At 36.5% G+C, this 16,296-nt stretch overlaps 1 protein-coding gene across 4 annotated transcripts in view; it reads right to left on the bottom strand.

The window, feature by feature from the left end:
* Nucleotides 1-16,296, bottom strand: part of TDRD3 (tudor domain containing 3) — a 246,058-nt gene that overhangs the window by 100,408 nt on the left and 129,354 nt on the right. For all 4 annotated transcript variants that reach the window (XM_049853409.1, XM_049853408.1, XM_049853410.1 and 1 more), the window contains 2 exons: nucleotides 13,996-14,145; nucleotides 6,820-6,960 (listed from right to left, as the gene is read on the bottom strand). In XM_049853409.1, coding sequence (XP_049709366.1) covers nucleotides 6,820-6,960; nucleotides 13,996-14,145 — 291 coding nt within the window. The remainder of the gene's footprint in view (nucleotides 1-6,819; nucleotides 6,961-13,995; nucleotides 14,146-16,296) is intronic.

Below are 16,296 nucleotides of genomic sequence, written 5' to 3'. Positions count from 1 at the left end.
CATGTCCTCCTCCTGTTCTTAACTCTCTTTCTTCTTTACTCCAGGTGACTAAACACCAATTGTTGTACCTTAGTTAGGCACTTGCAAGCTTTTAACACCCCAGGCACCATGTAACAAAGTAGAAGGTAGAACAGAAGCACTAAACACAATATTAGGCCATCTATCTGAGATATCTTATAAAACCATGACCCTAAACCTCTAAACCAGGAACTAAATCCCAAGAGGTGTTTGGCTGTATATAAGCAGCCTCAGCAGTTACTCTTTAATTTTTCTGTCATTGAAAATATATCTATCACACAATATTAGGCAATTTATCTTTTCAAAGGGGTATAACTTATCGACAGGAATTACATTAATCAGCAGTGTAGGGTTAATTAATGTCATCTTTCCATCATCGTAAACTGAAACTCAGTACTCCATAAGCAATAACTGCCCCTTTCCCTCCCTCCTGCCCCTGGTAACCACTAATAAACTTTGGTCTATACATTTGCCTGTTTTTGTCTTTTTATATAAGTGAGGTCATACATTAATTGTTCTTTTGTGATTGATTTCACTCAACATAATGTCTTCAAGCTTCATCCATACTGTAGCATGTATCAAGACTTCATTTATCTTACTGGCTTAGTAGTATTCCATTGTATGTATGTACCATATCTTGTTTATCCATTCATCCACTGATGGGCATTTACATTGTTTATACCTTTTGGCTATTCTGAATAGTCTTGCAATGAACATTAATCTCTGCTTTCAAAGTTTTTGAGTATATACCTACAAATGGATATGCTGAATCATGTGGCAGTTCCGTTTCTAGTTCTGTGAGGAACCTCCACAGTTTTCCACAATAGCTGTACCATCTTGCATTCCCATCAACATTTATTTGTTATTCTTTTTATCTTGGCCATCCTTGTTATTTGTTATTTACCCTTTATCTTGGCCATTCTAGTGGGATTGAAATGGTATCTCTTGTCATGGTTTTGATTTGCATCTGACAGCTAATGGTTTTAAGTCAGATTTGACTCAATGGCAGCGGGGTTTTAGGCAGCTAACGACATTGAGCATCTTTTCATGTGTTTGGTGGCCACTTAAATGTTCTCTCTGGTGAAATGTCTATTCGAATCTTTTGCTCATTTTATGATTGGGTTATTTATCTTTTCGTTAAGTCGTCAAAATTTTATGTATATTTTAATTAGTAGATTCTTATCAAATATATGGTTTCTAAAGATATTCTCCCAGTTAGTAAAGTCTTTTGAGAAACAAAAGTTTTTAATTTCTAAGAGGTCCCACACCTATTTATCTTTTGCTGTTTGCATTTTAGTCATTATATCAGATAATCCATTGTTAAAAGCTAGGCCTATTAGCCTTGCCCTTGCATTTTCTTCTAAGAATTTTATGGTTTTAGTGTTCATATTTAGGTTCTTTATTTTGAATCTGGTTTTGTGTATGGTGTGCAACATGGATCCTGTTTCATTTTCCTGAAGGTGGAAACTCAATTTTTCCAAAACCATTTATTGAAGACTCTTCTTCGTCCATCAAATGGCCTTAGTACCCTTGTCAAAAATCAGTTGACCATAGATGGGTTTATTTCTGGACTCTCAATTCTATTTCATTGGTCTATGTGTCATTTGTTACACATTGTTATACCACGTGGCACAGTGGTTACGAGCTACAGCTGCTAACCAAAAGGCTGGCAGTTCAAATCTACCAGCTGCTCCTTGGAAACCCTATGGGGAAGTTCTCCTCTGCCCTATAGGGTCACTATGAGTCAGAATCGACTCGATGGCAATGGGTTTGAGTTATAGTATGCTTTAAAATGAGGAAGTGTGAGTCCTCCCACTTTGTTATACTCTTTCAACATTACTTTAGCTATTCGGGGCCTCTAGTCATGCCATATAAAGTTGAAGATTGAGTTTTCCATTTCTCAAAAGAAGGCTGCTGGAATTTTGATCAGGATTGCGCTGAATCTATAGACTGGTTTGGACAGCACTGATATCTTAACAATATTGTCTTCCAATCCATGAACATGGAACACCTTTCCATTTATTTCTTTTTTAATCTCTTTCAGCAGTTTTATTAATATTCATCATATAAGGCTTTCACATCCCTGGTTAAATTTAATCCTAAATACATTATTCTTTTAGATGCTATTGTAAATGGAACTGTTTCCCTAATTTCCCTTTCATATTTCTCATTGCTGGTGTATAGAAACCCAACTGATTTTTCTTTGCTGACCTTGTGCTAAATTCCTCTGTTAGCTCTAGGGGCCTTCTTATAGACTCCTTGGTATTTTCTATATATAGGATCATGTCATCTGCAAATAGAGATAATTTTACTTCTTTTCCAATCTGAATACCTTTTATTTCTTTTTCTTGTCTTACTGCTCTGGCTAAGACTTCTAACATGATATTGAATAGAAGTTGTGAGAGGAGGCACCCTTGTCTTGTTCCCAATTTCAAGGGGAAAGCTCACAGTCTCTTGCCATTAAGTAGAATGCGGGCTGTTGGTTTTTCATGTATGTCCTGAATCATACTGAGGAACTTCTATTCCAATCTTATTGAGAGTTTTCATCAAGATAGGGTGTTGGATTTTTTCAAACGCTTTTTCTGCATCCATAGAGATTATCATGTGGTTCTTTTCCTTTGCTCTACTGATTGTGGTATATTATGCTGATTGATTTTCTAATGTTGAACCATCCCTGCATTCCTAGAGTAAATCCCCCTTGGTCATGGTGTATGGCTCTTTTAATTTGCTGTGGTATTCTGTTCGCTTGGATTTTGTTGAGGATTTTGGCATCTATATTCATAAAGGATATTAGCCTGTAGTTTTCTTTTCCTGTAGTGTCTCTGTCGTGTTTTGGTATCGGGCTTATGTTTACTTCATAGAATGAATTAGGGAGTATTCCTAATTTTTCTAACTTTTGGAAGAGTTTAAATGGGACTCGTGTCAAATCTTCTCTAAATGTTTAATAGAACTTCCTAGTGAAGCCATGTGGTCTAGGACTTTTTTTTTGTTGTTGTTCTTGAAAGATTTTTATTGTTGTCCTTTTTTAATTTTAGCCATTCTAGGGGAAGTACAGTGGTATCTTATCGAGGTTTTAATCTGCATTTCACTAGTGAAGGAGTCCCTGAGTGGCACAAGTAATTAATAGCTCGACTGTAAACTGAAAATTTGTAGTTTCGAGTCTACCCAGAGGTGCCTTGGAAGAAAGGCCTGGTGATCTGCTTCAGAAAAATACAGTCACTGACAACCCTATGGAGCATAGTTCTAGTCTGACACACATGAGGTTGCCATGAGTCAGAGTCAACTTGATAGCCACTGGTTTCATTTTAATGACTAATGACGTTAGAACACCTTTGCGTGTGTTTACTGGCCATTCATGTATCTTCCTTTGTGAAATGTCTGTTCAAGTCTTTTGCCCATTTTGGGAAGAAGGAGTGGCAAATGTGGGGGAGAAGGACAAAATAACTGTCTTAGTTACCCAGTGCTGCTATAACAAATACCACAAATGGTTGTTTTTAACAAACAGAAATTTATTTTCTCACAGTTTAAGAGGCTAGAAGTCCGAATTCCGGGTACCAGCTTTAGTGGAAGGCTTTCTCTGTGAGCTCTAGCGGAAGGCCCTTGTCTTCTTCAGCTTCTGTTTCCTGATTTCTTGGCGATCTCCATGTGACTTAGCATCAATCTTCCTCCATCTCTGCTTGCTTGCTAGTCTGTTTTTTTCTTATCTTGTAAGAGGCTGACTCAAAACACACTCTATACAAATTCTCTCATTAACGTAACAAAGACAATCCACTCCCAAATGGCATTATAATCACAGATACAGAGGTTAGGATTTGGGGGACACAATTTAATCCATAGCATTCCATCCTTTGGTTCCCAAAAATTCATGTCTTTGCCACACACAAAACACCTTCACCCCATCACATCATCGCAACAGTCCAAAGTCCATCCTGGGGCAAAATTTATCTTCATCTGTAAACCTGTGAAATCTAAAATATAAGGTATCTGCAGGTATTTTTCTATTTTCTGTAATGATTTTTCCATTACAAATGTGAGACATTGGAGGGAAAGAAGGGATAACGGGCACAAGTCCAAAATCCAGCAGAACAATTTAAATTAGCTCTAAAGGTTTGAAAATAATCCTCTCTTCCCTGAGACCATCTAGGCAATAGCCCTACCCTCTAGACTCTGGGTGTTGGCCATGCTCTGATTCTGGGTGGAGGTTCGTTGGCCCTGGGCTTCAGCTCCACTTTCCATGCCCACTGGGAAAGCAATTCTGCTCCCTTGGCTTTGGGCAGTCCCATTCTCATCTTTTTGAGTGGCAACCCCACCCCCCCGCCCTGCCACCCCTTTTTTCCCTCCAATTTCTCACATTTGTAATAGAAAAATCATTACAGAAAACAGAAAAATGCCTGTTCCACGATTGTACAGGCGTGGTTCTTCTGCCCCTTGGGCATGGCAGCTCTAGCCCCTCAGCTTTGGACAGCGACCCCATTCTCCTGGCACACCTTAATGGCAGCCCCACACTCCGGAGCCGAGCTGGCAATGATCTCACTTTTTGAATCATAGGAGGCTGTGGTTCCACCCTTTGAGATCCAGGAAACCATGGAGAAACCCATTGAAACTTAGGAAGTCCTGCTTCCCTTGCTCCTTTCAACAGTTCTGCTGATCTCCAAGCTGCTCCAGGGAAGATCCTTTTCTTTTCTTGGAGGACAACAGATGTAGCTCCTTTGGCCTGTTTCTGTCTGTAGAATTCCAAGAGGCAGATAGTATTCCTTCCTTTGTTCTTTCTCTGTCCCCTTCAGTCTAAACTAATGGGTTTTCTGCTGTAATAGTTGATTAGACCCATCAGTCACAGGCTAAATCTCTTTAACAAAAGATTGTGCAACCACATCCTTAGTGAATATTCTAGGACATGTGTCCTCAGTTTGCAGAACAGAATTTTCCAAATCTTTAAGTTCTGTTTTCATTTTGCACAGTTCATCTTTAAGTACATCTCTTTCCTCTCACATTTTACTATATAAGCAGCAAGGAGAAATCACAAGGCACCTTTAAGATCTTGCTTAGAAATCTCCTCAGCCAGATATCTAAGTTCATCACTTAGAAGTTCTACCTTCCACCAAACATTTGAACATAATTCAAACAAGTTCTTTGCCACTGCATAAAAAGCTTCACCGTTTCTCCAATGTGCAATCACACGTACGTCATTTTGTTTTAAAGCCTCACTGGAAGCACATTTAACGTTCACATTTCTAAAAACATCCTGTTGCAAAAGCCATATGTATTCTCTAAGATGACAGAGACTTTCGCTATAGCTCACTTCCTTCTGAGCCCTCACCAGAATTGCCTTTGCTGTCCATAATTCTACCAACACTGTCTTCAAGGCAATCTAGGCTTTCACTGTTAGGTATCTTAAAACTTCCTGCCTTTACCTATTACCCATTTCCAAAATCACTTCCACATTTTAGGTATCTGTTAGGGCAGCACCCCACTCTTCCAGTACCAAATTCTGTTTTAGTTCTCTAGTGCTGCCTGTAAAACAAGAAATACAGCAAATGTGTGGCTTTAAAAAACAGAAATTTATTTTCTCATAATTTAGGATGCTACAAGTCTAAATTCAGGGTGCTGGCTTTAGGAGAAAGCTCTCTCTCTGTCATCTCTGGGGGACAGTCCTTGTCTCCTCAGCTTCTGTTTCCTGGTTCCTTGGAGATTTTCATGTGGCTTGGCATCTACACTCCCCCATCTCTGCTAACTTGCCTGCTTGTCTTAATCTGCTCTTTCTATATCTTGAAAGAGACTGACTCAGGACACACCCTATACTAATCCTGTCTCATTAACATAATAAAGACAATCCATTCCCAGATGGTATTATAACCAGAGGTATACAAAAAAACAAACCAAACCTGTTGCCATCAAGTGGATTCGACTCATAGCGACCCTATAACCCAAACCAAACCCACTGCCGTCGAGTCGATTCTGACTCATAGCAACCCTATAGGTCAGAGTAGAACTACCCCTTAGAGTTTCCAAGGAGTGCCTGGCGGATTCACACTGCCGACCTTTTGGTTAGCAGCCAAGCTCTTAACCGCTGCACCACCAGGGCTCCAACCACAGGTATAGAAGTTAGGATTTACACTACATAATTTTGGAGGACATAATTCAATCCATAAAAATAATAAACCCCAATTATTTAAGCTAATCTCAAATATTCTGTAAATCATCGGAATTTACTGAACCTCTAAATGTAGAGGAAAATGAATTCTCTCCAGCTCCCCTTAGATCTGAGGACAAAGACTAAACCAATACAATATACCAGAAATGTCTTTGACTCCTCCATTTATCTTTAAAAATTCATTTTGCAAATGAATCCATAATGCATGCACATTGTATAGATATTTTTTTCCAAAAAACAACAAAAAAAATAACTTTAAGTAAAAGTTGAGAAAAGACATGGGGAGGGCAGGGAAGGACTTTGGAGAGGTTGATAATTATGTTTTTTGATGTATCATCTTTTAGAATATAATTTGCACTGAGCAGCTTCAATTAAATTTTATAGTTTTTTCATCAATCCAATCCAAAAAACATTATTCGGACATTAGAAATTTAAGTGAAATGGAGTTTTAAGTACATTATTTTTCAAACAATCCAAGTTTTTCATGAGTTACTTATAATCCTTATCTTAAAAAAAAAAAAAACTTTCTTAGAGTTGTAACACTTATCCAAAATACACTGAACACATGCCATTAGTGATCATAAGAAAGAATAAGTCATAACAGCTATTAAAGAACGTGTTAACTTTATGCTTGGTTTTTTTAGCCTTACCAGTTCTCTATAGACACCTTCGTGTTTCCCTTCAGGTTTGGTTGACTTTTCCTTCTGTAAAACTTCCCTATTTCGGTTACCACCAGTGCTTATATTGAGATTACTTCTAGCACCACCGCCGCCTCCTCCAAATGTCTTGGTCTTTAGATAAGAGAAAGGTAAAAGACATATAAGTAAATAGTATTTTAAAATAGCTCTACAGATAACTAAAAACATCTAGTAAAACTGAAGTAGTTAAAAGCTTCCTAATTATGATTTAAATGAAAAGTGAAATGTTACTCTTTTTTGACGGCACAAGTATCTACTAGCCATAATCTCTTCACAAATCCAAGTCAAGCAATAAAAAAATTACAGGATTAAAATCTTGAATCTCCCTAAGGCAAATAATTAGAATAAACTTACACGCAGAACAATACAGAGAAAATAAAATAATCAATTATCGTGCATATCAGCTGTCAAAATGATTCTAGGGAAAAATACTTGGCAGGTATCATGAGGCCTGGGTTACAAATCCATCTACTTGGCAGGGATACCTTTAGCAAGGCACCAAATTCTAGGAATCAGTTTAATTATGTTCATGGTCCAGTATTATAATCTATGATCTTAGAAAGTGAGTAGAAACAAGATTACAAAAAAATTAGCATTGGATTAAAATTCTTATTATTATTTTATTATTTTCATTAATTATATAATATTCTATTTTTTTACAAACTACATCTAAATTTCTATATTTCTTATTTTCCTGATTATTTGAATCATTATATATGTGCTACAATTTGATTTGAACTAATTTTTTGTTTTATCAAACTATTCTGGAAAGACTACAATATAAGGAACACTGGTTTGGAAAGACACAAATCCTTGATTGAAAAGCAACCCATTACTGTTACCTGCATAACATCAAATTAAAAATCTGGTTATACAATATCTTTGTAGTTCTGATCTAATAAGAGAGGATGAATTTAAGACTAGATTTTTTATGAGATAATGACCTACATTTTTAAATGTATTTTAAAATGATTACACTAAGAAAACATCTAAGATATAGTTTATATAATATTGACATTTTACAAATATTGACAAATTACATTAAATCTGATGAAACCACAAAGAAAGAGAGCTTGAAAAACAGAAAAATGTTAAATAAGCATTAACAGATAATACATTAAATATCTTTATTAGCTGATACACCACAACATTTAAAATTAAAACCACATCTTCAAACACCAGACTCATTATGGGTTCATTCAGTTTTTGGTACAGAGTTCCCACAAAAAAAAAAAAAAAGATCTGAAATGTTTCGACAGTCACTACTTGTGTAACTGTAAAGAAAAATGACTGTTCATACAAGTGTGATAAACACTTATTTTTCTTTATAATTACACAATTACTATTGAAACATTTCAAATCTATTTTTTATATATAATGTTATTGTTGTCGTATGTCATTTAGACTACCCCAACTCATAATGACCCTATATGACAGAGTAGAGCTTCCACATAGGGCTTCCTAGGCTGTAATCTTTACAGGAGCAGATTGCTAGGTCTTTTGTTCTGCTGATTGGCTAGTGGGTTTGAGCCACCTTACGTTTCGTTAGCAGCCAAGCACTTAACCATTGTACCATTAGGGTTCTGATTTTTATATACTAGTGTAATAAAGGAAACCCTGGTGCTGTAGTGGTTTAGTGCTATGGCTGCTAACCGAAAGGCTGGCAGTTCGAATCTTCAGGTACTCCTTGGAAACTCTGCGGGGCAGTTCTACTCTGTCCTATAGGGTCGCTATGAGTCAGAATTGACTCGACCGCAGTTTTGGTGGTTTTAGTGTAATAAAGATGGAACCTGGTGGCACAGTGGTTAAGAGCTATGGCTGCTAACCAAATTGTGGTAAGTTAAAATCCTCCAGCCAGCTGTTTGTTGGAAACTCTACAGGGCAGTTCTACTCTGTTCTCTAGGGTCGCTATGAGTAGGAACTGACTTGAAGGCAACAGGTTTTTAGTATGATAAAAGAAGCCCTGGTGGTGCAAATGGTTAAGAGTTCTGCTGCTAAACAAAAGGTTGGTGGTTTGAATTCACTTAAAAGCTCCTCAGGAGAAAGACCTGATGATCTGCTTCCATAAAGATTAGAAAACCCTATGGGGCAGTTCTACTCTGTCATATAGGGTCATTCTGAGTTGGAATAGACTAAATGGCACATAACAACAACAACAACATACTAGTGTGATACAATGCTTACTGGGACAAAACGTAGCATATTAAGAACATAGTCACTTAACTTCCACAGAGTCTCAGCTTTCATCTGTAAAACAAGGACGAGAAAATCTACCTCGCTGGGCTATTGTAAGTATTAAATGCCATGATGGATATGAAGAGCTTAGCTCAGTAACCGGCACATGGTAAATACTCAAGATGGCAATTACTGTTTTTGTTATTACACTAGAAGACAGTTATATGAAAAGGCTGGAGCCTGACCTGTTCCAAACTAATTATATTTCCAGAGTTTAAATACAGTTAACTCCAAAAGTGCCTTTTCTTTTGGTGCCAGTAAAATAGTTCCATCTTCTGGATGTATTTTCTCATTTTTTTCTTTCCATTTTATAAATTAAGGAACAGGATAAACAGCATTTACAGAAATGCCTTCTAATGCTTTAAAACAGTTGTTATTCATTAAACATGTAAGTATCTACAACAATCACAACTTAAATATTACCAGTAAGGTCTCAGAGTTGTCCTTTATGAGCCACATCATCTTGTCCATATTATGTCAACTAGGCAATTATGACACCCTCATGATTGTGAAACTCATGTGGGTTCTTAACGTTGCCTAGCATCTTACATATTTCCCCAGCCCATTCTCCCAATCTTCTAGACCACTATTGTCCATGTTCTCACCTTGCACCACTCCCACAACCACCATCTTGGTCTAAGCCACCATCATTTTTCACCTGGATTACTTTGATAATCTTGTAATGTGTCATAATTACTCTCTTCCTACTCTATGTTATATTCTGAACATAGAAGTCAGAATTAGCCATGTAAAACATAGGTTCAATGATGTTACTGCTCAAGAACCCTCATTTCTTTATGAATAAAAGCCAATGTCTTAACAATAGTCTACAGAGCCCTACATGATCTGACCTCCATCTTCTCTCTTGACTTCATCTTCTACTAATCTTTTGCTCTCTCTGTTTACACTGGCCATGTTATTGTTCCGTGAACATACACCCCTGCTTTAGAGCTCTACCAATGGTTTCTCCTTCTACCTGAAACATTCTTCCCCAGATAACCACATAGTTAATTCTCTCATCTCTTTCAAGTCTTGGATTAAATCTTACCATTTTGAAGCCTAATCAGATGACTAGTTAAAGCTGCAATCTGCAGTTTACTTATTTAGTATGTCTATATTGTTTACTATCCTTTCTAAAATGTAAACTTCACAAGTGCTTCAATTTCTGACCATCGTATTTTAAATTATAGCTCCCTGTCCCCATATACTGGCACTCGTGACTCCCAGTCCTACCCTGTTTTATTCTTTTTGCCATAGTAATTACTACCTTTTAACCTACCAAATAATTTACATATTCATATGTTTATGGTCTGTCTCCCTTACTAAAAGGTAAGCTTGATAAGGGCAGCTATCTGCTTCTTCATTGATTTAACCCATTGTTATCTGTCTGTTCTGTTCACTGACTTAACCCACATATTTAAAAAGTTCCTGGGATATACTACTAGGTTCTCCCACAAATATGTGCTAAATGAATTTGAATAAAGGAATGAAAATCATCATTTGGTCATGGGCAGTAGGTTCCACCAAATCTACATAACTGTTTAAATGGGTGGTCATAAAACATCTTTTCAGAACAATTCCACTGTGATTTCGGTATTCAGATACCCAGATTAAAAACATATATATCTTCTACTATACTACTGTTGTTAGTAGGTGTTATTGAGCCAGTTCCAACTCATAATGACCCTATGTACAACAGAATGAAAACACTGCCAGTCCTCAGCCATCCTCACGATCATTGCCATGCCTGAGCCCATTTTTGCAGCCACTGAGCCAGTCCATCTCATTGAGGGTCTTCTTCTTTTTCGACGACCCTCAGCTTTACTAAGCATGATGTCCTTCTCCAGGGACTGGTTCCCTCCTGATAACATGTCCAAAGTATGTGAAACAAAGTCTCTCTACGCTTGCTCCTTGCTCCGGGTGTACTTCTTTCAATACAGATTTGTTCATTCTTTTGGCAGTCCATGGTATATTCAATATTCTTTATCAACACCATAATTCAAAGACATCAATTCTTCTTTGGTCTTCTTTATTCATTGTCCAGCTTTCACATGTACATGAGGCAAATGAAAATACCAGGCCTTGGATCAGATGCACCTTAGTCCTCAGGGTGACCTCTTTGCTTTTTAACACTTTCAAGAGGTCTTTTGCAGATTTGCCCAAGGGAATACATCGTTTGATTTCTTGACTGCTGCTTCCATGGGCATTGATTGTGGATTCAAATAAAATGAAATCCTTAACAACTTCAACCTTTTCTCCTTTTATCATGATGTTGCTCATTGGTTCAGTTTGATGATTTTTGTTTTCTTCATACTGAAGGCTGTAGTTTTTGATCTTCGTCAATAAGTGCTTCAAGTCCTCCTCACTTTCAGCAAGCAAGGTTGTGTCATCAGCATATCGCAGGTTGTTAATGAGTCTTTCTCCAATCCTGATGCCCTGTTCTTCTTCATATAGTCCAGCTTCTCAGATTATTTGCTCAGCATGCAGACTGAATAAGTAGGGTGAAAGGATATAACCCTGATGCACACATTTCCAGATTTTAAACCATGTAACATTCCCTTGTTCTGTTGAAATGACTGTCTCTTGATCTATGTACAGTTTCCTCATGAATACAATTAAGTGGTCTGGAATTCTCATTCTTCGCAATGTATTTCATAATTTATAACCCACGCAGTCAAATGTCTTTGCATAGTCAGTAAAACACAGGTAAACATCTTTCTGATATTCTCTGCTTTCAACTAACCAAGAAGCTGGCAGTCCGAGTCCACCAGCTGCTCCCTGGAAACTCTATGGGGCAGTTCTACTCTGTCCTATAGGGTCACTATGAGTCAGAATCAACTCAATGGCAAGGGGTTTTCTATTATATTACACATAGATTTAGTCACAGAACTATTACTGAGTAACTTTGGGTTAGTCCATTTATATCTTTAAGCCTCCACCAACTTTGTAACATAGCAACTGAGGAGTTGTTTTAGGTTTAAAAGACTATGCTTCTTTAATTATCAAATGTTTATGGGAAAATACAATGTGATTAATTATGATTTTAAAAAAATGAAGTACGTTACAGTATGTTAACTACATTCCAGTAAACAGCTGTAATAACACAATATAGCAAAAAAAAAAAAATGAAATGATCTAAATGTAAATCAAAACAACTTTGCAACAATCAGTAAGAAAATGATACACACCTAATATCCTTACTCTGAAATGCCATAATTTTAATAGCTTTTTGGCAATGAAGAAACACATTATATGTAAGTTGTGTAAAAGGCATTTTCGGAAATGTTAAAATGATTTTTTTTAACGTGCCTTAGGATGGAGTAGAATACTAAAGAACACCAACCACATTTACTGAGAGCTTTGAGCAAAGGAATGACTGACTACCTGTGCCAGGTAGTATTCTAAATGCTTTCTTAAAGACAATCAATCTTAATTCTCTCAGTGATTGTGTGAAGTAGCTATCACTTTTATTTTCATTTTATAGATAAAGAAAACTGGGACACAAAAAGCCAAGGTAACCAACCTATCCAAGCTGGTATAGGGTGGCTATGAGTCAGAATCAACTCCACAGCAACAGGTTTTTTTTTTTTTTAAATACCTCTAGGCTGTCCGACTCCAAAGTTTGCGTTCTTGGCAACTTACACTGTGTAAGGGGGAGGGGGAGAGCTTGCACTCAGGAAGAGGAAGAGACTGGGTGGTGACATTCCTCAATAAGATGGTCCCTATGTAGTTAAATGTTAAGCCAAGGAAATGGTCCCAATAGGGGTCCCTAACTTGATAGGGTCCTTAACTTGGTAATTAAACGGTAAGCCAAGGAAATAGTTCTACAGGGGTCCCTGACTTGGCTGCTGCACGTTAACAGGGAGAGATAAGAGAAAAAGGGTATAAAACCCTAAGAAAACGATTATCGGGGCTCTCAGGCTCTCCCTCTGAGCAGCCCGCTTAAGGCTCTCTGGTCAAGTGCACTTTCACTATTAACCCTCTGCTAACTAATAAAACCCCTTGCTTGCTTGGCACTTTTTGTCTCAATGTTTGAATTCTTTCCTACACCGAAGACAAGAACTGAGGCATTTTCTCCGGTAACAGATGGACACACCACAGAAAGAATAACCAAAATTCAAGAAATCTCCTACTTAAACTTCAAGTTTAAATAGGAAAGCAGTTGTTACCTACACTTTATTAGTAGTTCTGAATAAAGAAAACCATATTTCAATCCTAATGTTAAGAAAATTCTGTCTAGGAAAAATTCATGTGCTAAAATTTCAAATCCTAAAAATCTATAAATAACTAGAGAAAAGACATATTCCAAATAAGCAAAAAATACAAAATAATTAAAGCCATTTGGCTATTATTAAGTATATGATGTAACGTGTGTGTATGAAAACATATATAATCCAAAGATAAAAAATTATTTTTTAGTGTACATTAAATGGAATTGATGAAAAAAAAAAAAAAAACTGACAGAAATGTTAAAACTTGATCCACTTATTTACCCTCTTGCATTTCTCAGAAGTTGACATTGCAGGGAGAAATTATCCTGAAAAAAGTGGCATTTGGCCCAAATAGTGATCGGTAACCCTCTGCCATAATAGAAAGTGTTCAACTGTAACATCATTAAAAAGAAAAAGAAGAGGGTGACAAAAGTGTGGATTACTAGTAAGAGTTGACTTACTGAAACAGGCAAGGTGATTTCAGAAAAACAACATCTGAGTAAAATGTGTAAGCTTAAGATCCTATAAGGCGGCGGGGCATTTTCTAATTATGGCATTGGCAAGAAGAACAATGTCAAGGGTTTGTTGAATTAGTTATGTTAAAAGAAAGTGATGATTACGAGTAATCTAAATGAAACAATGATGAGAAATAAGAGAAACTTGTAAGGATTAAGTTTCTTACTTCTTTGCTCTTTGCAACTTCTGCAATAGCAGCAGTCCTTTGTTTTTCAAATTCATCATTATCATTTGAAGGTTTGACAGGCATTGTAACTTGCAGTGTCTTTCTTCGATCAAGTTCTCTGCTATCCACTTGGGCGTGAGATACACACTTCTGGTAACAGTAAATAAAAATAAATCAATTCAGTATTTCTAAAAAGATCCACGGTTTTCATTACAAAGTAATACTTCTTCAAAAGAAATGTTTATACTTCTTTCAACAGCTAAAACCCCATCTAAAATACAAATCTATCCCACAGACTTAAAAATAAAGGGAAAAAAACAGAGTAATATAACTTAAGAAATATAACTGGCAAATACAATTAAAGCTATACAAAAATGTGACCACCTAACATTTGATAAACATTTCAAATACTTATCTAGCCAAGTGTTCTAAGTTTCATTTTAGGATATAACGACTTGAAATAATTTTAGATTTAAACTATTTGAGGAATGGGTAGTACAGTTATTTTAACATATAAAAGGATGTCTCTGAACTTTTAAGCCAAAAGGTTAAAAACATGCCCTCTCCCCTGCAGGCTGCAATGATTTTTACTTTCAGTTCCAAAAGGTAAATTAAGACAGCATTTTACTGCTGAAAAATAAGGTCTTCACTCCAATCCTAACAGTAAAAAATCAAATAAAATAAGCCTCTTCTCAGCTCATTAACTTAAAAAAGGAAAACACCTTCTCAAATTAATATCTCCAAATACAGAGTAAAACCTGTGAGAGCCAGAACTCGATGGGACTGCCTTATTTTTCTGGGTCTCACAAGTTTCCGCTTTTGGCAAGGTGCAGTCTTATCACTTTTCTATTGCTCTATTTTGTGGAAAATACTTGAGTTTTCCTTTTCTGACAGGTTTCCCCCTTACACAGGTTCCAGCTTTTGAGGGTTTTACTGCAGAGATTTTCAACGAATATAAATATATCCTATTGATACAACCACCATTATCTGTTTGTAACCCATGTACAAGGCTGGGATAGACTGAAGAGGAATTTTTCAGAATGGACTTCATAAACAAACAATACGATCAAACTACACCTTTATTACATGTCTTAACCCCCCCCCAAACAGCTATAAAATGCATTTCAAATTCTTGAAAATCATTAGAACATAATACTCTTGGGGTAGGGGGAGTTAATTAAATATCTTAAGCCATTTATGAAACAGAAATATCACCAGGATGTTTAAGGAGAAAATAATTTTCTGAAAATTTAACATTTATTATTTCTCCAATATACATTAACAGAATTTTTGTACTGTGCTCATTCTGAGAGTTTTTATTATTCTGTGAGAAGTGAGAACATCATCACCATGGATCACACCATATCTTTTACCTTGACTACCTTTTGTTTTAAAATCTAATAAAAATCAGCATATTTTTAAAATACGTCCAAAATAGCCATAATGCAAGTATGATCTTCAATTAAATTTGAGTAGATACTATCAGAAGTTTTTTTAAGAGAATTTTGGTCAACTGATTCTACCCACTTAACATCTCAATAACTTCAATATCTTTTACTCATACCAAAATAACAAACAAAATTCCTTCTGTAGAGGTGTGGGTATTTACTTTCTGCCTGTCACATCCCCAGCTCATGTTCACTCTTAGCCAGCTCTCTCCAAGGAAAATAAAGAGGAAACCTAAGACACATTATCAATAACTAAATTAGTGGTATATCATGAGGCAAAGCACAGCTTCAGGGATTGTTCTCTGATTTTTTAAGGATAAAGCAAGGTGGGGCTGGAGGAAATTGTTGGGGATACAAGTTGATGCACAGCATAGCCAAGAAGACATATGATATTGGCCAGCTAAGGAGCTACCTCAAGGTAGCATTATGTACCAAAGGGGGTTGAAAAATAGGGAATAAATAATCAAAAAACTTTTAGCTTGTGTGGGAAAAGCATCAGGGCTGTTGTGGTTGAATGGAAAATGCCAACTGGAAATAAAATTAAGTCCCTGAGATATTTATTTAAATCAGGAGAGAAGAACATGATGTTGGAAGGGACAACTGGGACAGCAGGCCCACCTAATGTGCCATCCCTCCCTTTATGTCTGTATTCAGTTATGTTTTTATTTTATTCTCACTTTTATTTATGTCTTATCCCTCTATACCACTTTTCTCTCAGTCTTTTGTTCTTACTGAACAAAACGAGAAATTATAGCATGTTTTAGTCTTTTGAATTTTTCTCTCAACACTCTCAATTTGATCTTAATTCGTTGAAAATTGCTCTTCAGGTGTAGCTCTTAATTGCTTCTTTCAG

The sequence above is a fragment of the Elephas maximus genome, chromosome 14 (genome assembly GCF_024166365.1).
Source record: "Elephas maximus indicus isolate mEleMax1 chromosome 14, mEleMax1 primary haplotype, whole genome shotgun sequence".
Taxonomy (NCBI): domain Eukaryota; kingdom Metazoa; phylum Chordata; class Mammalia; order Proboscidea; family Elephantidae; genus Elephas; species Elephas maximus.
Note: the sequence above shows the minus strand (reverse complement) of the source record. Positions and strands in the feature narration are given on the sequence as shown.